The sequence below is a fragment of the Lathyrus oleraceus genome, chromosome 1 (assembly GCF_024323335.1).
Source record: "Lathyrus oleraceus cultivar Zhongwan6 chromosome 1, CAAS_Psat_ZW6_1.0, whole genome shotgun sequence".
Lineage (NCBI taxonomy): Eukaryota > Viridiplantae > Streptophyta > Magnoliopsida > Fabales > Fabaceae > Lathyrus > Lathyrus oleraceus.
This window is the reverse complement of record NC_066579.1, coordinates 457083057-457107631: the sequence shown is the minus strand read 5'-3', so window position 1 is coordinate 457107631 and position 24575 is coordinate 457083057. Positions and strand designations below refer to the sequence as shown.

At 35.2% G+C, this 24575-nt stretch overlaps 2 protein-coding genes across 4 annotated transcripts; one reads left to right on the top strand and one right to left on the bottom strand.

The window, feature by feature from the left end:
• Nucleotides 1–915: 915 nt before the first annotated feature.
• Nucleotides 916–2405, top strand: LOC127084779 (chlorophyll a-b binding protein CP24 10A, chloroplastic). The gene is made up of 2 exons (XM_051025302.1): nt 916–1426; nt 1732–2405. Exons 1-2 carry the CDS (start codon nt 1194–1196, stop codon nt 2279–2281), a joined length of 783 nt encoding a protein of 260 aa, XP_050881259.1. The 5' UTR covers nt 916–1193; the 3' UTR covers nt 2282–2405.
• A 3595-nt stretch (nt 2406–6000) lies between these two features.
• LOC127084767 (cationic peroxidase 2) lies at nt 6001–24102 on the bottom strand. 3 transcript variants are annotated; one of them, XM_051025289.1, is made up of 4 exons: nt 23693–24102; nt 6933–7111; nt 6696–6858; nt 6001–6609 (listed from the first exon to the last, which is right to left on the bottom strand). In XM_051025289.1, the coding sequence occupies exons 1-4, from the start codon at nt 23907–23909 to the stop codon at nt 6191–6193; spliced, it is 978 nt and encodes a 325-aa protein (XP_050881246.1). In that variant the 5' UTR covers nt 23910–24102; the 3' UTR covers nt 6001–6190. The 3 variants fall into 3 exon arrangements, with proteins under 3 accessions (XP_050881246.1, XP_050881239.1, XP_050881231.1); XM_051025282.1 differs by having other exon boundaries at nt 6933–7052; nt 23634–24096; XM_051025274.1 differs by lacking the exons at nt 6001–6609; nt 6696–6858; nt 6933–7111 and adding exons at nt 22542–23141; nt 23232–23394 and having other exon boundaries at nt 23514–24046.
• Nucleotides 24103–24575: the final 473 nt, after the last annotated feature.

Genomic DNA, 24575 nt, shown 5'->3' with positions numbered 1-24575 from the left:
GACTCCTTTATAAATGTCTCTAATGGTAAAAACATAAATAGTTACTATCCATCTCCTTCCACATTGTTGTCATGATGTCATCCCTAATTCATTTGTGACGAGTTTTGAATTCAATTATTCATCCCTATCTAAGTTTAGGAAAAAAAACATAAATTTATTATAGAATCGACTTTAAAGCCATAAATGGTAAAATCCATCTCCTTCCACAGTGTTGTCATGGTGTCATTTAATATTTTAGTATGAGAGAGAAGAAGTATGACTATAATTTAACCATTGGTAGTCAATATACTTTTATTTACAATATCTTTTTTTTCTTTACCCTCGCATCTTCTAAAAGGATTGATAGATGTTTAAAAACTATGGAGTTTTTAAACAAAAAAGAAAAAACTACAAACTATTATGCAAAACGAGTCCGATCAGTTGGGTATGTCTGTTTTACCCGCATTTTAATGCAGGACGGGTTAAGGAATTTGACCCTCACCCTCTAATATGTCGGTCCCGTCCACCCCGTTTTCTTCTCGTGTATAGGCATTTATATAAATTTTTGTTTTTTAGACTTAAAAGATGCAATGCCCGCATGCTTTCCACATCACATCCTCACTTTTTTATATGATCGATTTAGGTTTTAAATCCTCATTCTCAACTATGACCATCTCGTCCCACCCTATTTTCTATGAATTTTTTAGGGACGGAATTAGATGGGACGGACATGCCCAATAAATGTGTTAAAAGAGAAATTCACATCTTCCCTATCACATCTTTCAAGAAGTCAATAGTGATTGTTAAATCAATATTAAACTAAAATTTAATATCTATATTTTTGTGAGGCTAAGAAGCACCCTATGCTAAGAACCACACATATTGGTTCATTAAATTTGTTTTGTTTGGATTTACCTGTGTTCCAAAATTCACATCAACAAAAACAAAAGATAGCAAAACCACAGTGAAGTAGTGGAACAAGGTGTCCACGTGGTTGGAAGCCAAATCAGCTAAGGATTCACATCCATTTTCCTATTGGTCCAAAATCTATCCATTATACCTTAAGATTTCTTCCTTCAGATTTCATTGGCCTTCTATGAAAACCCCTCACATTATCATCCACTTCACATAAAATACTATCTAGCAAACTTCTATTACTATTATCTCATTATACATCTTTAGTGAAACTTCTTTAGAGTGTGAAGAGAATAGAAATGGCAGCTGCAACATCTGGTGCTGTGTTGAATGGTTTGGGATCTTCCTTCTTATCTGGTGGAAAGAGGAGCCAAACCTTGCTAGCTACTGCCATTGGAAGCAAAGTTGGTGTTGCAGCTGTTAGTCCTAAAAGACTTATTGTTGCTGCTGCTGCTTCTGCACCTAAGAAATCATGGATCCCTGGTGTTAGTTTCGGTGGAAACCTCGTCGACCCCGAATGGCTCGACGGATCGTAAGTCTCGCCTTTTCTTGCAATATAAGTATACGCGAATAATTGATTTTGACATGTTTAGAAGTTCCGGTGTATAATTGGTTTTTTACTCTAGAATTTATTCTAACTATATGCTAGCATTTGTAGTTTTTGGTTCTACAATGGATTTTTAGCTTTGAATTTATAGTTCAATTCACTTCGAGGTGAATTTTACGTGATCCTATTCAAACATAAATCATTTTACATTCGAATTGCTTAGAAATAATTTTACAGAATCGACTCAGTTTCTTTCAGAATTTTGAGTGTTCAATGTTATTCAATTGTAGGCTACCGGGTGACTTTGGTTTCGACCCACTAGGCCTTGGCAAGGACCCAGCATTTCTCAAATGGTACAGAGAAGCTGAGCTCATTCATGGAAGATGGGCAATGGCTGCAGTTCTAGGAATCTTTGTTGGTCAGGCATGGAGTGGAGTTCCATGGTTCGAGGCCGGAGCTGACCCTAACGCAATCGCTCCATTCTCGTTCGGTACTCTTCTAGGCACACAGTTGATTCTCATGGGATGGGTAGAGAGCAAGAGATGGGTTGATTTCTTCAACCCGGACTCACAGTCGGTCGAATGGGCCACTCCATGGTCTAAAACCGCGGAGAACTTCGTCAACTCAACCGGAGAACAAGGCTACCCCGGTGGAAAATTCTTCGATCCTCTGTCACTCGCTGGTACCATCGAAAACGGAGTCTACATTCCAGATACAGACAAGTTAGAGAGATTGAAACTCGCTGAGATTAAGCATGCTAGGCTTGCTATGTTAGCTATGCTGATTTTCTACTTTGAAGCTGGACAAGGGAAGACACCCCTCGGGGCTCTTGGCTTGTAATCGAAAACATTTCATGTAGATAATTGAACTGAGATGCTAGAAAGTTGCAAATGAAGCTTTTTCCTAAGTCTGTTACTCCATGACAAATTAAATTCTATGTTCTAATATTCGATGCATTTATTTACCTTGTGTTTGATCTTATATGTAGAATCATAGTATATATACTTTGCATTTACCTTGAAAACATATCTAAGCATTTATAACTAAAAGATGAAGCGAATTTATCTGAATGTGCTATAGTTATATGAATCCACCAAAAAAAACATTTGGAAGGAGCTGATGTGAATCACAATGAGAAGCTGTATGAGTCACAGTCTATTCAACAAAAATGTGGAATGGTCATAGTCCAACTGAGATAGAAACAGACTGATAGATAGATGTCATAATCTAAGACTTGTGAGCATTGATGGTGGCTGCGGAGAGGGTTGACATAGAATGCAAAATCTACTTTTCAGATTGAAGGTGTGTTCGGTGACACCAACACAATATTGACATGCACGATTATATTTAGATTGAAGGTGTGTTCGGTGACACCAACACAATATTGACATGCACGATTATATTTAACTGTATTGATTTTTAAATATTATTATCGGGCATCAGTGTATAAGTGGTGTCGTGTTAGAATTTAGGATTTAAGTTATTTCAATCATAAGAACATCAAACATGAGAGGCCTTTCAGAAAAATGTCTAATCATAAGAACATCAAACATGAGAGGCCTTTCAGAAAAATGTCTAATCATAAGAACATCAAACATGAGAGGCCTTTCAGAAAAATGTCTAGGAAAGAAATTGTCATTGATCGTAACACTTTATGTCGATGATAGAAACTCCAAGATTATATTTGTTGTGTTTCGATTTTGAAAATAGCCACAAAAGAAATTAGTCGACCCTATTTGTTGTGTTTCAATTTTGAAAATAGCCACAAAAGAAATTATCGGGTCGACTAATGTAACACTCCGGTTTTTTCATTTATTTTATTTTAATTGAGTTTATTATGTTTTATATTATTTTATTTGAATGCTCTATCTAATTTATTGATATTATTGAGGATTAGTAAAATTTTATTAGAATTATCATTAATTTTAATTATCTTAATAATAGAAATAATAAGAAATTGAATTTTAGAGAAATAATTAGAATTTAAATTAAAATTAAGGCAAAATGTGAAATTAGTGAGAATTGGGGAGAGTTAGGGAATCGGATTTAGGATTTTTTTAGAGAGTTAGGGAATTAGATTTAGTTTTTTTTTAGGAGAGTAAGTTGTCAGCGGAGTCAGAGAGAGAGTCTTAGCAGAGCAAAAAGTAGGAGAAAAGAGAGATTCAATTGTCATGACTACAAATTTGCTGCGAATTCGAGGTAAGGGGAATGTGATTGTTCATGATATGAGTATTTAGGACATAAATGATAGAGAGGATCCCTGATCATCTTTCTCTTTTCTTTAAATTTCTCTTTTATTCATGAAATTGTTGAATCTAGAGATGGTTTGTGCAAAGCCCTATTGATTGTTGTGATTTGATGTTAATTTAGTGTTGTATTGGTGAGTGATTTTCCTATGAAATTGCATGTGAAATTATGAGTTTTGATGTTCATGTTGATATGCTTTAAATTGATGAACATGTTAATGACTTTGTGGTTAACCAATGATATAAATGATTATTATGTGAAAATTGATGTGCTTAATGCTGTATAAGTGATATATGAAGATTTGCTGTGAGTTTTGTATTTTTTGGGATCGAAATCGGAGCTTAGAAAATGCTCCAACGGTGAAAACACAGAAATTTGCGCTCTCCACAACGATGACGGGCGTCAGCGGGATGACGGGCCATACGTCATCATGCCGTCTTAACCAAAATTGAGACCTAAAGCGAATTCTAAGAATTAAGCATTTATAAATTAATTGTTTATATAAATAATTTAAATATATTTTTATTTTTCAGGCTTTTTGAAATGAAAAGTTATTTATTAAATTATCATAATCGATTTCTTGTAAAATTTCTTTTTCAGTGGATAGTAAAGTCAACTCATTTAATTTTTGTTAAGACATTGGTGGTCTTAAATACGATTTTAATAATTTTAATTGTAATTTTAGTTTTAATTTGACCGTCATGCTTAGGGGTTGACGTATTTTAAAAAAGTTATATTCATAAATATGACAGTGAAAAAGATTGAGAGAAAGAAAAATAGTAGAAAACTTTTGTTCATAAATATGATATGTTTTAAAATGAAAAGAAACCTCTTAATTGTTTGGGCAATGTATGTTACCTTACTAATTAGTTAAACAAGCTTCTAATCAATTAAACAATTGTCCATATTGGTTTTAAGAAGTTTTATTAAAAGAGATGAGAGGTTTGAAAATATTTTTGTATATGTGTGTTGTTTTAGTACCTCAAAAATTACTCTTGTTTCATTTATAATATGCTGATTAGAAACTAGATAGAATGCTAAGCCCAATACCATACGAACTTCACACTTTCACATCTTCAAATTCACAACTTAAAGATCACCACTTTCACTCCTTCAAGTTCTTTTCTTTGATTAACCTTTGTCTAGCACTTTCCACTAGAATTTGAAATATTTTTCTGATGATACTTTGAGAAATCCCTTTCTTTGATCAAATGTAATCATCACGAATCATTTGAAGAGTTGTCATCATCAAAATTATTCGATATTACATGCACAACACATACAACCACAAAAGTATGCTTTGAAACCTAAAGTGATGAAAAGAAAGAAAACATGCTTCGAGGTTGCTAGAAATAAAAAATGCTAGAAACAAAAGCAGGAAAGTCGATGGAGGACAATACAACCTCAGATCGGTCGTCGTCGCCGATATATGTAAGACTGAAAAGTTTGCGGCGATGGTGCAAAATAGTGTCGGAACCTCAATGGAATCAATGGAGCTCTAGCAACCGGCGTTGGACATAGGTCCTCGGAAAACGGGTATGGTTTGAGTGTTTGGTGTGTATCAAGCTTGGCCGTTTTGGTTCACGGATCCGTTCGTTAATGAGTCGTGTTTTGGGCATATTATGGATTTGTTTGGTTTCATCAATTATAAATATGCATCTCTATCATTCTTATCAGAACAACCTTCATAAATTAGTTTGAAACACAGAGATGGGAGATCTCAATCTTAGTAGAGAAACTTAAATAGACAGGGATAGAAATTCCTCAAAGTTTTTAGAATTTGGGAAACCTTTGAAGGTATATCAAGGGATCGAGAAATACTTCTAAATACATTGAATTTGTGTGATTTATATATAGAGAGTTGAAGAGATTGAAAGACACTTTGTTAGAAAATATGATTTGTTCTTGAAAAATTGCGTAACTATTTTTTTTTTTGTAATTCTCTTAGTTTTTTGTAACAATATTTTTGGAAATATAGTAAATTGGAGAGTTGATCTCTCATTATAATAAATTAGTTTTTCCTAACCAGATAAGCAAATTTTTTATGTTCTCTTAATTTATCTTCCTCTTATATGATGTGGATTTGCATTATGATGTAGGTTATTTTGATTGTTTGAGAGTATTTATTTTGATTATTATCTTTTTTTTTTCATTTATCTTTACTATCTAACAAAAAAAAATTGATTGTGATTGAAAGCAAGAATGAAAATTATATAAAAATTATGAGTAATTTAAGGTAGAGGGGTTGTGAGAACACTCCTCGCCATGTTTACATTCCTAAATGTACACATGCCCAAAAAAAAGTTTGGTTGTTAATAACAACAAGAAAACCCTATTGGTATAAATGTCACATTTTCCTTTCATAATTTTACAGTTCCAATATATTTTGTATGAACATGAAAATAAAAACAAACAAAAAATTATTCAGTTAAATAAAGAATATGCCAACAATACAAACTAATCAATAAAATCACTACTTTATCAATAAAATCACTAATTCATTTAGTTGAAAGAAGAACATATCTTGCGGATTTCACCATCAACATCTGTCTTCACTCCAATGTTACTCATCTTTACCATTGATTTTCCAAATTCAACATTAAATGTTAATCCAAGCAACCCTCTTAAACCCAAATATCTCTGCACAAAGGTCTTTGTAGAAGCATCATTCCACAGCGCCTGATCTGATTGAAGAACTCCACGTCCATTCCTTAGATTAGCATAGTAAGAACTATCAAATTTGTTTTGACTTCCATTATCAAATGCAACCCTATTTGTAGCACCAGTATTTTGAGGACACAATGTTAGTAATTGTGAAAGAAATGAAGGGTCAATGGAAGGGTCAGCAGCACCATTTGTAGTGAAGTTTCTCAATCTGTTGCTGAAGAATTGACATGCAGTTGTACCAATTGTATGTCCACCTATTTCATGAAAATAAATAAGTAACACAGAATTGTTGCACAAGAAATCATGGGATTAAAACTAATGTGATTGTTTAGTCACTTACCAACTAAGGTGACAAGATCTTGAGTGGTAAGGCCTTTTGCTGCAAACTTCTGCTTTTGCACATCAACAGAATCATCAGGAGCGGGCAAGTTACCGACATCGGAAGCTTGTGATACGCGTCCGTCTCTTCGTCCGGTAGGCACTTGCCAACTCAGTCCACCACTCTACAATGTGTGCATAATTTAGTTAGGTCTATATTTGAGAAAAAAGTTAATATATAGTTGAGTTAGTTATTTACCAGAACAACCGAATCACGAGCAGCGAGGGCAAGAATATCAGCACAAGAGACAACACCGGGACATGCGGTCTCGAGCTGTGTCTTAGCATCATCAATAACTTCATAGCCTCTTAAACCAAGGTTTGGAAATGCTGTTCTCTCAGTGCCTGATCCGGCAACAAGAACAGATGCATCACAACCTTGAACAAAACAATCATGGAAGTGCATCCTAAGTAAACCAGGAGCCAAAGAAGAATCAGAGTTAACATGGGATGTAACAGTTGACTTAACAATGGATTCAGCTTTAGGACATGTACTTGAATAGAATCCTATACTTGTCCCTTGGCCATGCACTAATGTGTTCAAAATTGTCAAAACAAATAAAAGAAACACGCCCTTGAATAAACTATCCTCCATTTATATTGTTGTAAAAAAAATCAAGAAGTTAGTTATAATCAAGTGAATTGAAACGCAAGCTTTTATATGAAATGAAATATATAGGAGTTAAGACTTTAGGGTTTAGATGAATATAAGAGAGCTTTTGTATTAATGATTGTGTGAAATGATATTGATGAAGAGCAAGTATTTATATGGAAACTTTAGGGTCAAAATTAAGAGAAGGAGTAAGAAAAGACGGCTTGTATATACAAAATGCTTGAAATTAGCAGACTTTAGGAAATGAATGAGTGTGTGTGAATGTTAAAACTAGTGTGGTATACTTAATGTTATTGTGACTTGAATGTGTCTAATCAAAATATTGAAATGCTAGTAGTAGTATAAATAAACATTGTTGTCATTTTCGCCATGCAAATATATATAACTACTTCATGATTGGATAATTTCTCCAACAATTCCACCGCGTTTAATTACTTTTTCTGTTGATGTCCGGATTGGTTTTCTGTTGATGTCCTGGTTGGTTGATTAGTTGACTTATTATTTTATTCAATTAAAATTGAGTGAATCATTATAGGTAAGTTATTAGTGGTGGTTATTGGGATGATTAACTGGATTAGGTTGCTCTGTTTAAGATGTTTGTTTAAAATTGTGCAAATATCTTTAAGATAAAATAATTTAATTTTATACTATACGATTACTATTTATTCGGTAAGTAAATGATCAAAAATTACACACTCTGATGACATTATGACGAGTCAAATATGATATAAATATCACTTAAATAGAGTCACTTAAAAATAAAAACATTAAATAATGAAGAGGAGACAAGAGAGGAGAAAGATTTCAGAGTGCGGAAATCTGAAGTGAAGAAAATGAGATGGAAAGACCTCTATTTATAGGTGAAAATCTGACCCGATTGGAAAAAAACTTAGGGGAAAATGGAGTGGATCCGATCTAAAACTAGCCCTTATAGAACTTGATCAGTAAGGAAACATGATATGCAAGGTAAAATTATGGAGGCTTGCTAAAAAACTAGGGCTACCGTTATGGGATAACACACAAGTAATTAATTAAGAATTATTAATTAATTTACAACAAATAAATTAAATAATACTAAATAATGTTCACCATTTCGGGTACCATAAAATAATGGATCGCCCAAGCCAAAGTCTATCATAAATCGAGTCGAACCGAGTCGAGCAGAGTCGAGTCGGTCGAACGGACTGCGGCAGCAGAGTGCGCGTGCATCTGATGGTTCATGGTGGCCAATTTGGGGGAATCCTTGCTTCTTTTGGATCGCCATTCGATGGCCATTCTGACCGGCCTGGAATAACTGCCCCCCAAGACCTTGTCTTTGTATGACAGTACAAGGGTTTATTGTATTCTCCTCGTTCGTATCGGTCATTCCTTTAGCTTAGATGGAAATCCAAGGGAAGACGTAACTGTTTTTGGGGATTCACACCTTTAATGTGCCTCATGCTTCAAATGTCTTTTCGTAGGTTCCCTCGTAATGATCTTCAAGAACTGAAACACTTGTGTGTTTCCCTGAGGTGGTCTGAAGTGTTGATAGGGTTTATTCCTTTTAAAAAGCCATCATACGATTCTTGAGGAGTCAATTTCGTATTTCTTTGAGACGCTCTTTTTGCTTCATTGTTATCTGCATTTTCTACAATGTTTTTCCTTTCTGCATTTTAAGGAATTAGTATCCATCATGAGTCAAAAATTACAAGAAGATAATTATGCCTCCTGAGTTAACACAACCTTTTCATCAACTATTTGTGTCTTTGTTCGTGAGGGTGGCCTTGACGGAGTCTTTCTAGACATTGGCCCATCTTCGGATTATGGCATCTTGACTCTTGACGTAGATAAGAGAATTTATAGTAAGTGTGGAAAATGTTCCATCCCTTTCTATTAATGCACCTTCTCAATCTTGGATCTCCGATTTCCCTTCAACAACTTTGAAATAGAAGTTATGAATCATTTGATGGTTTCCCCATCGCAGTTGGACCCTACAAGTTGGGCGTATGTTAAAATTTTCTAGTATTGGTGCAAATATTTAATGGGGAATCCCTTTTTGTCCCTTTTCTTCCATATCTTCAAAGTTTAACGTAGTTCTACGACTTATACGTGGGGTCATGGTTTGGTTAATATTGTGCAAAATGTTTGTAGTTTTAGGACATTTCCGAAGAGCTTGAAGCATTTTTTAAAATTGATTCATTCTAGTCATCCCTCTCCACCCATATGCTTATGCGACTGTATGCATCGTAGGGAACGAAATGGGAGGCAAATGTACTGGTCTATTTCCCAAGTCCTAGAACAGGGGTCATTTCTTGATGGGGAATTAATTGTATGTCTATAAGAAAGACGACCTATCTCAGAAGGATCTATATCAGAAGAAATGGCTGGTGTATTTTGTCTAAGAGTTGGGTTACCCCGGGGGCATTACTCCTCGGGATGAAGCTTCACGAAAGCCCTAGAAACGACTCATTGAAACCCTCTCGCTAATGGGTGCTCATACCAAGGAGGAGATAAATGTCATTTTTGGATGTACTCGGCATCTCTATTATCAACTCAATTATTTGTAATATGCTTACTTTGGTTATCCTTATGTGCATATGCAACGAGGGATGAAAATGAACTCTACCTATTAAGACGCAGAATCCGACCAACTCAGACTACAATGGGCCCTTCAAATATTATAAGGGTGGTCAATGCTCCTTCCCCCTCAGGGTCTAGTGGAGGTGTTATTGTTTTGAATTATCCTCGATAGCCATTGCGTACGTAGGGTCCTCCAGCTCCTAAATATTTTATGAGGCTAGGCCCTCATACTCCGAAAGAACAACGAGCGTCTACCTCAGGAGAATATTGTTCTTATCTAGCCAACTTTACTGGGCGGGCTCTTGAGGAGGAACTGTTAACTCTGGCGTACTATACCTGGCACGCTTTTGTTGCTCTGTCCATTGGTAGGGTCAATCGTTGTTATGTTTTCTTGTCCAGCCAACAAGACAAGTAGAAGCAATAGCTAGAGGAAAGATTTGCAGCTTGACACTCCAGAGGGATACATACCTGCAAAAAATGCATAAATCATCTTCTTTTCTTATCAGGTAGGTGATGCTTTGAGTGCCCTCAATCTCCTCAACTGACTAGTTAATCATGTAACCCATTTGGTGAGGGTTGCATCAAGTAAGGATAAATACCTAACTTCTACATGATCTACTTTATCGGCTACACGTGCTTCTCTCTCTGTGGTTCTGGGAGACCTTGAAAACCCACACCTTGAGAATTCCTATTTAGCTCAAAGTTTAAATGAATAATCCACAACTAGTATGATGATTGTTTCAAATTCCTTTGTGAATGCCTTGTAGGAAGTAAATCCTTTTTACTATCCTCAGTGTATTTCTAGGGAGCAAGTACAACTGCAATAGATGCTCAAATATGGGAAGATCATCCCCATTAGGGATTAATGGCTCTTTTTTTTTTTTTTTAATATTCTACAATGTAAAGTGTGAGTGAAATGGAATAGATGGTGTGTCAATGTTCTTATATGTTTAAGGCGTGTATATATTTGATCATGAGTACTTTGCTCTGAACATTGCATGAACTTACGAAGTCTTTCCTACGGGGTCGCGCATTGACGTGTAGCCAACTTACTGCAACCTCTAGAGTGTGCTTCATAAGGGTGGACTTTCATTATTGTTTTAGTGGTTTTTACACTTTTTTGTGTATGTGCTTCGTGTTGTGGGGTTTTGATTGATGTGGTTGCACAGACATGGCATTTGCGATAGCACCACCGAGTCTTTGTGTTGGGACTCGAATCCCTTCGGTTGTACCCCGAACTCGTCATTACCTTGCACAATCATAAATAAAAAATATTTCTTAATTTGCATTTTTTTATTAGCAATTGGGACTTCAACATATCTAGCACATATAAATATCATTTTCTCTCAAAACCCTCACAATGTTATAAAAATTACACCTCCAATATTAATTTGAAAACTCGCAACTCATTTGTTCACTCATATTTTTCAAAAGAGTTTTGAATCTTTCTTGAACACTTGCAAACATTTTCTTTCGTCTTATGCCTCATTATTTTCCATTATCATATGGATCTAACTTTCGTATTTGTAGATTTTTTATTGTTGAGGAGATATATCTATTGAATTTAACGTTTATTTGAAGATTTGGTTAAGATTTTAAAGATTCACAATGTGTGTGGTGTTGTGGATGATTTTCAAAATTCTAGGGGAAAATAAGGTGGTTCTTCTCTCCAGGTTCATATTGGTAGTGTTGTATGGAAGCTTATAGACAAGGTTGGAGTTCTTCTCAATATTCGGACACACCAACGCTCAAGATACCCGAGGATTGAGTAAAGATCGCCGCAGAATGGAGGCTTTAGAGTCCGATTATGTGGAACCTTGTTTTGTAGGTGATATGCATTTAAAAAGGAAATCATCTTTTTTTCAAGTTTTGATTATGACAACTTATTTATGATGACTCCAATGTCTTCTAACAAAGTCAAACATAAGTTATTAAAATGGATAAAGATGCAAACCTAAGTATTATGGTTTGATGGACTTGGCTATCCGATGATGGAACCAAATAGAATAAAAGCTCAAAGCCTCATCTCATATAAACTCAAGCAAGTGTCTTCAAAATAAAACATCTGACAAGGTTTTGAAGTACAAGAAAGCCATACCCAAGTCCTAGTGAATATTGTGTAAAGCAAATGGGCATTCTCATAAAAGTACATGGCTAAAACACACACAGACACACATTAAAATATATTTTCAAACTAATTTTTCTCAAAGAAAATATTTAAAAATATGTCTTGCGGTTGTGACATATGAACTACGAGCAGTCATAATTTCTATGGGAAAGGTTTTGGATTTTCTAATTAATTAGAGTACTTATCTAATCGATTAGATCAGTTCAAAATTAAGCTCTAATTGATTACGACATCATCTTAATGATGTACAACAACTAGATATATTTTTCTTCCTTTTTGGAACTAGTAATAGATTACTATTGGAGATTATAATTTATTAGCATTAGGTTCTAATCAATTATATTATCTTAAAAGGCATTAAAACCAATTTCCTTTTTTAGCCAACCTCTAGCGTATAAATATAGGCCCCCTCCATTATTTCAAATCATCCAGAAATGTGTTTTGACACTTCTCTCTCTCTCTCTCTCTCTCTCTCTTTCTCTGTCTCTCTCTCTCTCTCTCTAATATTTTTATTTACTTCCTCTGACTAATATTTTAGCCGAAGTGCTTATTTGAGAAAGTCCTTTTGTGAGTGAGGAATATATGTATTTATGGAAGGGTAGAATTGTAAAATTCTACAAGGGAATTTTTTGTTATACCTTGGTTGAATATTATCTGTTTAGAATTTGTTTGGTTTATAAGCTAAACATTTAAAAGCTTTTGGTTTGGGTATTGTGTGGTCAAACCCCTATTTAGGTTCAAGCTTAGCCAATGCTAAAAGCTTGATAGGTTCGAGATTAGCCCATGATAAAATCTCATAATTTCTTGGTTAGCCCGTGATAAAATGAAGGTTAGGTTAAAGCTTAGCACATGATAAAATCTTGGATAATGTTCGAGATTAGTCCGATATTAAAATCTCTTAGGTTCTTGGTTAGCCAGTGATAAACCAATGTTTAAGGTTCATGAGCTTATCCCATGTTAAAAGCTTACAAAGTTTGTTTAGAAGTTTGAAGACTAACCGTTCCAAGGTTCTCGTGGAAAGAAGACTAACCGCTTTGAGCTACCGTTTGTGGAAGGAGAACTAGCTGCTTGAATCCATCTTTTGGAAGAGAAGACTCATATCGCCTTTAAAGTCACCAAAGAGGCGTTGCCTATCCAACTCACTTGCACAAACCTATCTTTCCAATCTTCATAAAGGATCGCACAAGGATCAAACATATGTATACCTGGTAGATCTTGCAAGGTTATCCATCCACTTTTAGGAAGGATCTCTACACTGAAAAAGGAAAAAGACACCTAAATTGTGGGAGGGACCCCCATATGTCGGGAGTAATCTATGAGGGGCGACATTAATAACTGTCAAAAAGTCCACCACAAAAGGGGTAAAAGGGATCATGACCCCTAACTCATGAATAACAGATAGATGAAAAAAATAGGGAATAAAGGTGTCGCCAATAGTGTTCATATTGGATTTCTATTTTTGAATAACAGGCAAATGGAAATCACGACGGAGAGGGCCTCCCGAAGCATTATCATGCACGGCTGGAGTTTTGGCACGTTAAAAGGTATAGAGGTATGATTGGATCACTCTTATATCTTACTACATTTAGGCCTAACATTATGTTTAGTGTATGCATGTAGGCTCGATATCAATCCTCTCCTAAGGAATCATATTTAAAAGTTGTAAAATGCATCCTTAGATATCTTAATGGTACTTCTAAGTATGGGTTTTGGTTTTCCAAGGGTAGCGATTGTAGTTTAGTTAGTTTCTCCGATTCCAATTTTGTCGGTTGCAAATCGGATAGGAAGAGTACTAGTGGAACTTGCCACATCTTTTCAAACTCCTTAGTAATTTGGTATAACAAGAAGCAAGTCTCCATTGCTTTGTCAACTGCAGAGGCGGAATATGTCGCAGCCGGTAGTTGTTGTGCTCAAAGTTTATGGCTCAAACAACAACTACTTGACTCCGATATTAAACTTCAACGTATTTCAATAATGTACGATAATACTAGTGAGATCAATCTAACCAAAAATCAAGTGCTACATTCGCGTACTAAACATATTTAGACACATCACCATTTCCTACGAGACCATGTTAAAAAAGGTGATGTCGTGTTCGAGCATGTTGATAGTAAAAATCAACTTGTCGATGTTTTTACAAAACCTCTTGCGTCTGAGCCATTTTTCAATATTTGTCAGGAATTGGTCATTCTCGATATCTCAAATCTTGCCTAATATATGTTGTTGCATGCACTCTTTATATTTTCTTTTAACCTTCTTTTGAAAGTTTTAGTTCATTTGAGTGCATCCTCCGTATATCATCTTATGAGGTAATAATGTTCTCAAATTATCTCTTTGTTCTTAAGTTTTTTTAATATTGCTTATCCATGACTTGTTTATTTGATCGCATGTTTATGATCCATGATTATGCAATATATTTTGATGTATGATAAAATTTCATGGTTGTTCACTTTCAAAAATTTCATTGGCTAACCCTTAAGTGTTTTAAATTTATATGTTTATAGTGACATCATCTTTGATTTCTTCATTATATGTATTTCATGTCTTTAATTCATTACATTTGAAGTATGTTAATGATATTTGTGTTGGAGCATGTTGTTTACTTAAAATATCTTCATTTTCATGATTTTTGCTTATGTCCATAATGTATCGATACTAAGGAATTTAGAGTCAATACATTCAAAGTTTGTACTGACTCCAAGAAAGAATGAGTCGATACATTGCTTGTAATGTTGAATATTTTTTTTGTTCAGTATGTATTGACTTCATCCTCGAATGAGTCGATACATTCATGTTTTCTTCAGTATTTCCTTTCAGTGTGTATCGACTTCAAACTCGGATGAGTCGATACATTTGTTGCTTTGTAATTCTTTTGGGATGTTGAAGTCGACCCCAAGGCCCATGGGTCGACCCATTAATATACAAAAGTCATTTTTCCCGTTTTCACACGTCAGACCATTTAATCCAATCTTAATGCCTCTTTTACTCATTTTTCAAATTTCTCTTTATTTTCCAAGCAAGCTAGGATCCATTTTCTCCTTCCCTAGAAAACTCATTTATTTCTTCTCATTTCACATTTCTTCATAAAATATACCTCTTCCATTTTCAAAATCAATTATTTTCATCTCTTGTTTTCTAGTTTGTGTGATTAGGATATATATCTCTTAGGTTAGGTAGTTGGGTTCTTCAATATCACTCCAAATCTTTCCCTGTTCATTACACCTTTTCTCAAACCCCTGGTGTGCACTCTTTCAAACCTGAAAAATTATGGCTCCCAAATTGAACAAGGGAAAACTTGATGGCACTTGTCATACGGTGAACTGACTTTATGTGTTTTGCTTTGGAAAGCAAATGTCGCGGTTAGCAAGAGTCGCCACCGACTTTTCTTTTATCCAATAAGGAAAGGTGGAAAAGAACAGGAAAGACCTTAATTAGATTTTGGGTCCGGGAGGTACATTATACAAAGGGAAGGTGTTAACACCCTTTGTATCCATGGTTATCCATGGGCTCTTAATTGCTTGATCACTTATGTTTGTCTGGAAAAAGTGGTTGTGAATTGTTTAGAAAATGTTTTGAAAAGAGAATTTAACTTTGTAATGATTCGTGTAGGAATGTATACAAAGTGGTTATCTCGTTCAGTTTTGAAAGTTGTTTAGAAAAATATAACTCGGTAATGATTCTAGCATGAATGTATACCAAGTGGTGATTTTCTAAAAGATGTTTTGAAAAGGTGTGAGGTGTGAAAAGTATTTCGATTGGTGAGTAAGCAATTAAGAGTTATACCTACCCAAGGTCTTGATGGGCATTTCCTATCCTTGTGAGGGTAAAACCGTCCTTATTATTGAGAAATAAGTAGTTTTATCCTTTGGATGTAAAAGGGTCATCGTAGGGTCATCGATTGGTCATTGAAAGCAACGGTTGTAAGGATACCTTAGCATTCGAAGGGACTATCATCATTTAACCGTAGGCTACACTGAAGGGTCATCGAGGGACAAAATCATATATTCGAAGGCAACATCCGAGGGGCTATGATTTATTTTAGAGGGACATGATGATTTAATCGAAGGGTCTTGGCTAAGGGTATCCCCACATTCGCGGGACATGACCATAATACCGTAATATCGTAGGGGAACAAAGAGAGGTCCAAGATCGCATATTTAAAGGCAAAGTTTTACAATTAATTAGATAGCCGTAATCGATTAAGTAATTAGGTCCACATTAAAATCGATGAAATCAATACATTAAAATCAGCTAGATAATTTAGGATGTATCTCCACATTAAAATTAAGTAATTCAGAATCCATCTCCATAAGGGTATCCCACAAATAAAGTGGAATACTTAGCCGGCCGTTTCTTCGGGAATGTGTAAGCCTTTACACAATTCAGCACACGGGTTAGAACATCGAGATAAAGTACAATTGAAAATTGCACCACAAAATAAACACAACAGTCATAAAGTCAGGCCAAATAATGCAGAATTATAATAAATCTTGATTAGATAAACATCAAGCAGAACAAAAAAGAAACAAAACAGCCACTGTCCCGTTCGCTCCTGCTTCGCCTAGCGAAGGCTTAGCGAGTGCTCGCTACAGGCTCGCTTAGCGATGTGCTAGCGAGCTGCTACGGGTTTTGAGTTTGATAGCAGCATGATCTCCGGCACCCTGAACTTTATGGCATTTAATTACCGGAATAGCATGGATAAACATTCAGGATATTCAGGCATACTTAAATTCACATGTGAAATCAAATTACATATCCGAAAATTTAATCATGATGCCTTATGTATGTAGCGATTACCGATTAAAAGCATAAAACAGTAGTGATGCGCAAACCTGTTTGCAATGGAATTGCAGCTTTGGATTGGCAAATCGGGTCGAATTGGGCGGAGGCAACCTTGGTGCGGATGAGCGGCCTTCAGGGTTTCTTTACTCGGAATTCTCTGAGTTGGTCTCCAGGGTTTCTATGCCAGGGTTTCTGTGCCAGGGTTTCGGTCCGTCTTCGTCCGTCCCTTTTCGTGACTGAAGTGTCGGTATTTATAGTGATTGTGGTGACCTAATGGGCTCAGAATGAAGCCCAAAAATTCTGATATTGGCAAGCTTCGCTAGGCGAGTATTGTAGCGAAGGGTTCGCTAGGCGAAGGATTTGCTCGCCTAGCGAGCAGGCCATCTGTGACCTAATGGGCTCAGAATGAAGCCCAATAATTCTGGTATTCGCAAGCTTCGCTAGGCGAAGGACTTGCTCGCCTAGCGAGCAAGCTAGTTTGGGCCTTTTTCTGGATTGGGCCTGTTGTGAGCTGGGCTTTTGTTCCTTTAAGGTCAATGCCTTGAAAAATAAGTTGGAGTGCCTTGAAAAAGTGTTTTGTAAGATTAACGGGCAAATTTTGGGGTATGACAACACTTCTTCATCAGTACCTGTAAGTTCTCTTTCATTGTTACCTCCTTCTTATGTTGCTGATTTTGAAAAATCATTCAGACATCGGATTGCGGTCAAGCAACATGTGTATGATTATCCTGTTGCTAGTGAGTTACACATTCCAAAGATTTTTTATCTGATGAAATTCCAAGAGATCAACAATTGTTTGAAAGTTTCAACGAATTACAATGAAGACTTGATTCAAGTCTTTTATTTTGGGTTAGAGTCAAGGCAAGGATGCACGTTTTGTTTTCAGATGTGAAAACACTTCTATCATGTTATGGAAGACACATGAAGGGAGGTATTTTGTCTGTCTATGTTCTCAAATTACTCTACCTTTTCTGATTATTCCTTTCATCCAAATTTTGATTTGAGAGGTTACCTAAATTCTTGTCTCAAAGCCCCTAGGGCAGAAGATAACTTGGCCAAAATGTCAAATGGTTATTTAAATAAAAATCCACGTATTCTGCATTGGATTGTGACTCATGTGTTGCGTCCAAGAAAGGGTGGTCATTCTCGAATTGAGATAACTGAGGTTCATATAATGTATCTTCTTCAACATAAAATTCCTATCAATTGGCCAAACTACTTTGTTTCTAGAACGTTGCTATTAAAGAGTGTAACATAGGGTCTTCTCTATGTTATGTTTCTATGATTGTGAAGTTTCTGAAGCATTTATGTATTGGCGTGCCAAACCTTCATAACATATCTTTTTGTCAAGCTCAAGAATTTAGCATGAGCACAATGAAACACATGGGATATCATTGAGATGATGATCTAAAGGTTTACTATTATAAGATGAATGGATATGGTAAGATCATCTATAAATACGATGATTCGGCTGAGTTTGGCATTGATGAATGAAATATATAAGAATAAGTTCCTAACATGGATGCAGACATGGTTAACACTCATATTGATGATGATAATGCTTGGCAAGGTGGTGCATCTGAATATAAATACCTGCATGGATGGGGTGAATGGCAACATAACTCATGGACTCAACATGTCACTACTTATAGAAACTTCTCTGGTGGCTCAATTGGTGATGAATCATCTATTCTTACTTTGCTCGAGAACATGCGTGTTGAGCAACGTGAGCACCACGAAGAGGAGTCACGTAGGCGTGACAAGTTTGAAGCTACTCTAGAGGAGCATCTTAGAGAAGTTAATGAACATCTAACATCCCACGACAACAATTTCAACAATTTTGCCTCGTATGCTACAGAGTAATTCAATGAGATTCGTCAAAACATGGCTTCTAACCACGCTGCAACTCAAGCTGGCATCCGTGATATGATTTGTGACCAAAATGACAATCACTGCCACTATCAACAATTTTATCAGGAAATGTGTGATTTCTAGGATTATGAATATGGTGGGGGAATGTGTTGCTTGGTACATGGGTAAGAGACTTGAAATTCAGGATTGTAGAGGTCGAGGTCATGGTTGTGGTCATTAGTTAGGCTTCCTTGTGGACAATGTTTCTTATGGATACATTTATGTTTCCATGTTTAGTATGTTATTCTGTTGTAACCTTCTGACAATTTTGTTATGAATTTCATATGTTTTTGTCTGTTTGGTTGTGTATTTATGTATATGCTTTGGCTCACTTAGACGTAATTCTTTGTGTATGCATGTTTTGGTTGGATCTTTTACTCTTTGCAACACCTCTGAGTGATTTATATGTTATTGTGTATTTTCAATGATACTTCTCATGTTTTCTGTCTTTGTCTCTTTCTGATGTTGTCAAAGAGGGAGAAGTACAAGGTTTTATAATGCACATATTCAGAGGAGCTTTGATAAAGACACCAATTGCTTCGTATGTTTTTCCATCATAAAAAAGGGGGAGTGTGTGAGTTCATTATTCTCTTAGATATGTTTTGAATGATGTCAAAACTAGGTAACTTACTACTTTGTGTATATTAGATCTTATTGTCTATGTCTAGACGTGCATCATCATAATAGAACATCTAAAATTAGATTAAATAGGCCATTGCAAGTTAAAATTATGATTTTTCATGAAAAATGAGTCAATGGGTCGATACAAAATGGCTATGTATCAATACCTTCTGAATGAGTTTTAAAAGAAATGATTCTAATGTGAATGTATCGATACAAAGCATGAATGTGTCGATAAAAAATGCAAAGGAGTCGACTCCATTTGAAAGGATTTTTCAAACAAACATCCTCGCCTTCAATGTATTGGTACATTGATGGTATGGGTTGATACATCACAAGAATGAGTCGACTCCCCCATGCTTAGAGTCGACTCTTATTGAATTTTCCCCCCCAATCTTATATGCCATTGATGTATCGAATCCTTATGGCTATGTATCGACTCCTTAGCCTTATGTATTGACTCATTTGAATTTGAAGTCAATACATTAAGTTTATTTTACAAAACTTGTAATTTTCACTAAAAAATGTTTTATTTGTTCTTCTTTCTACACGCACACATATAAATATGCTTTCATGCATCATTTCTAAATATCGAAACCAAGAACACTCTGAGAATTTTTCTCTTCATCTTCAATCTTTTTCTTCATACATTCAACAATTACACAAAATCATTTTTGTTGATTGTTCATATAAAATCGATCAATAAGGTTCAATTTAGGATTGTTGTAATCATAATTGGGTTGAGTATTCTTTGGGGGTTTCGTTGATAAAATCGATTAGGGTTTTTACTCCAAGATCAATTATTGATTTGAGGGGTTTGTACAAGACTTTGTAACAAGGATTCGGTTGAGTGAAAGCTTTGAAGAACTGGAGGTTCGGTCAAAGGAGTAGCGGTAACCGGAGGATCGACTTGGAAGTCTCGGGTCACTTGATCTTGCTTAAGATCAAGGGGAGAGAAGAAGTTAGGATCAACATCAAACATAGGGTGTGGGGATTTAGTTTTCTATTTTTTCTCTTGTAAACTACACTTGCAAAGGTTAATTTCACATATCTCAATTCTATTTTGAATTGAAGGCAAATGTACCCATAATGAGAACAATTGGGCAACTTCCTAAACAAATCTTGGTGTTTTCTCTCTCTCTCTCTCTCTCTCTCTCTCTCTCTCTCTCTCTCTTGTCATAGTAAATATTTCCAAAATATAATTTTTTATCTACGAAAATTTTATTATGATCTATTCACCCCCTCTAGATCGTTGCCTTCATCTAACATTAGGATTTCATATTACCCGTATTCTTCTTTTTAGCTTGTTGAGGGAGTTGAGTCAGGGTGGACCAAGCCCAATCCGGTCCTCTTCTGATCCTCGCCCCGCATGGGCTGATATTACATGGGTCACACCTTGTATTCAAGTTCACACCCTCTATGGCTCATTCATTGTTTTCTTTCTTTTTTGCTTATTTAATTTGTTATAAAAAATTAGAAACACTTTGATTTAAAATGTGTGTTAAGTGTTTTATCAAATAAGAATTATAATAGTTTTTTTAATAAAAATATATATAATGTTTAGTTTGTTTTATATTTTTTTCAATTTTATTTTACTTCATTAAAACCAAAAATAAAATAAAAAGTTTAGTTTTAGATGTATGGATTAGGATTGAGCTCATCTAATTATATATTTTTCAAAATGCCCAATAAATTCTTTTTTAAGACTTGGTACTTAGAGATAATATTGACTCATGTTTGGTCTAATTGTTTGATCCTTGATTGAGTGTATGATTACTTGCATGTCTTGTTAATTATGGATGATTGTATGTCATGTTTGATTGCATGATTAATCTAGCCTTGTATGAAGATCTTTGATTGTTAAACAAGATAAAGAATGATGGTGCATAATGAAATCAACCTTTCAAAATAAGAACAAACACTTGATCAACATCAAGTTAGTTTTCAAAATATCACCATTTTCAAATCATTTCTTATCTCCGCAACGCAAACCGAACCTCGATCCATATCAATTGACTTTTTTCGAGACGATGCAAGACAACGCTTTGTCCACTTGAATTTGTTAGTAAGTTAGCGACGTTTCCCGCGAATGTTGATTTGTAAATTCATTTTTTCGTGATGTAAATGTTCCCTTCTCCACTTGTTTTGGGTAACAAACAATGTTTTTCCGCCGATTGAGACAAAATAACTTTCGTTAAAATCGACCAACAAACAAATTATTTCTACCCATAACTACGTAGTCTTGAGTTCTCCATCGCGCATAGAGATACGTTGGAGCGAGACCCACAATCTCGTCAGACACATTAATAAAAAAAACTACGACCCCTTTTCTTTTCTTTTCACACTTTTAATAACTCAAAGGAAACAATTAACATAAGCTAACATTCGATCGTAATTTTAACTAAAAGGTTCTCGTTGAGTACAAAAGATGTGATGGTTGGTAATATATTCCCCTTGCGTAATCGACTCCTAAACCCGAATATGGTTGAGACAATCATCTTCGTTTAAAGGTTTTATCGATATTTTTCTACTCCTTTATTGAAATAAATAAAGTTCGATGGCGAATCTGTTCGAATTATTTTTCGCGAGCGTGCGACGCGCTTCGCGAAGGATCATACTTTTCGAGATACGACAACTATGAAGAAACCTCTGGTGCTGCAGATCGATAACAAGTCAACCATTAATCTTGCAAAGAACACAATTCTGCATGGAAGGTGTAAGCACATTGAGGTTAAGTTTCATTTTCTAAGGGAACAGGTAAATTAGGGTGAACTTGAAGTGAGACATTGTTCGAGTGAAGCACAGTTGGCTGACATTTTCACCAAAGGACTGAAGATCAACAAATTATTAACTTTGAGAAAGAAATTAGGAATAATTCAGATCGACTATGATTAATTTGTGTTCGACAACTTGAATTATAAGGGGGGTATGGTATGCTATGGTATAATACAAGTTGTAGTCCAACAAATAAGTTAGAGTTAAAGTTTGTTACTTAGTAGTCAAGTCACTTAATTGTATATAAATAGATACTTTGTAATTCAATTTCAATATTAACAATCTTTATTCTTCTCTCTCTTTCTCTCTTTACCAAAAGTATTTCAGGCACTAACAAGATTGACATCTTATTTAATTAATCACAATATTTATAAAAACAAATTAACATTGACAATGATTTTAATACAATTGTCGAATAATTAATCACAAACCATAAAAATCCATTGGTACATATGGCACACTTCTTTTTATACTTTTACACTTCGAACATATTTCTTATGAATTTTGAAAACAAAAAAAGAAAAACTATAACTAAGTATTATACACTTAAATGGAAAGCTAACCAACACTAAAGACTAATGAAGAAAACTATATAAGCACTTAGTTGAAAGAAGAACATATCTTGCGGATTTCACCATCAACACCTGTCTTCACTCCAATGTTACTCATCTTTACCATTGATTTTCCAAATTCAACATTAAATGTTAATCCAAGCAACCCTCTTAAACCCAAATATCTCTGCACAAAGGTCTTTGTAGAAGCATCATTCCACAGTGCCTGATCTGATTGAAGAACTCCACGTCCATTCTTTAGATTAACATAGTAAGAACTATCAAATTTGTTTTGACTTCCATTATCCAAAGCAACTCTATTAGTAGCACCACTGTTTTGAGGGCATAGTGTTTGTAATTGGGAAAGAAATGAAGGGTCAATGGAAGGATCAGCCGCACCATTTGTAGTGAAGTTTCTCAATCTGTTACTGAAGAATTGACATGCAGTTGTGCCAATTGTATGTCCACCTATATATTTATAAATAAACTTTATATTCACTATATATACAAATTAAACCCTAAATAAAATTAGATTATTTTGTAGGTTGAATTACTTACCAACTAGGGTGACAAGGTCTTGAGTATTAAGGCCTTTTGCTGCAAACTTTTGTTTTTGCACATCAACAGAATCACCAGGACCAGGCAAATTATTAACATCTGAAGCTTGTGACACACGTCCATCTCTACGTCCAGTAGGTACTTGCCAACTCAGTCCACCACTCTGCAATGCATGCATAATTTAATTAGGTCTATATTTGATAACATTATTACACACTTTTTTATATTATTACAAGTTACAACAATTTGAATGCTAAATATATAGTTGAGTTAGTTATTTACCAGAACAACCGAATCACGAGCAGCAAGGGCAAGAATATCAGCACAAGAGACAACGCCGGGACATGCGGTCTCGAGCTGTGTCTTAGCATCGTCAATAACTTCATAGCCTCTCAAACCAAGGTTTGGAAATGCTGTCCTCTCGGTGCCTGATCCGGCAACAAGAACAGATGCATCGCAACCTTGAACAAAACAATCATGGAAGTGCATCCTAAGTAAACCAGGAGCCACGGTAGAATCAGAGTTAACATGGGATGCAACTGTGGACTTAACAATGGATTCAGCTTTAGGACATGTACTTGAATAGAATCCAACACGTGTCCCTTGGCCATGGACTACTGTGTTAATGATATTAAACACAAGCAAAAGAAAGACAACCTTAAATAAAGTAGCCTCCATTTATATTATACTTTTGTATAAACGGAATCAAGAACAAGAGTTATGATTAAGTGAAGTGGAGTTTATATATGAAATGAAATGAACTATAAGAGATGTTGCAATGATCGTGTAGTGGAATATACAATGCCATGCATGAGCTCAGGTATTTATATGGAAAGGTTTAGACCTTTTTGGGTCAAAATGAAAAGAATAAGTAAACAAAGATGGCTTGAATAGAAGTGGGTGTTGTGTGGGTGCGCATGCCCTCTAGTTTTGTCTTGTGGTGACAAAGGTTACAATATATGCAGCAGCTAAACTAGAATGCAATTGGTTTACGCGTGAGAGAGGAAATGAATTTTGAATGTCACAAGTATGGTTTACTTTATTTTATATTATTATTATTATTATTGTCGTCACTAGAATGTGTCTATTCAATGGAATATGATTGGACCATTTCACCAACTCTGATTTGCTTCAAAACATTTTTGCGTTTACTTTTTCTCACCAATAGGATGGCTTTATTGATTCACTTTTACTCTTCATCTTTTTATAATTCTGTATATGTGGATAACAATGTTACTGTATTCTCATTGCACTGTTAAAACTTTTCTATAATTTTTCTTATTAACAAGTGATCATCTCGCATGTTTAGGATTTGTTTCATTTTTTGTTCAATCAAATATTTTA

Bases quoted from the DNA above. Each gene is read 5' to 3' on its own strand.
- LOC127084779 (XM_051025302.1), top strand. From the start codon at position 1,194: ATGGCAGCTGCAACATCTGGTGCTGTGTTGAATGGTTTGGGATCTTCC. The intron at 1,427-1,731 runs GTAAGTCTCGCC...ATTCAATTGTAG, and splicing joins CCCGAATGGCTCGACGGATC to GCTACCGGGTGACTTTGGTT.
- LOC127084767 (XM_051025289.1), bottom strand. From the start codon at position 23,909: ATGGAGGCTACTTTATTTAAGGTTGTCTTTCTTTTGCTTGTGTTTAAT. The intron at 7,112-23,692 runs GTTGCGATGCAT...GTTTTGTTCAAG, and splicing joins CCATGATTGTTTTGTTCAAG to GTTGTGATGCATCTGTTCTT. The intron at 6,859-6,932 runs GTAAATAACTAA...CACACATTGTAG, and splicing joins CTCGTGATTCGGTTGTTCTG to AGTGGTGGACTGAGTTGGCA.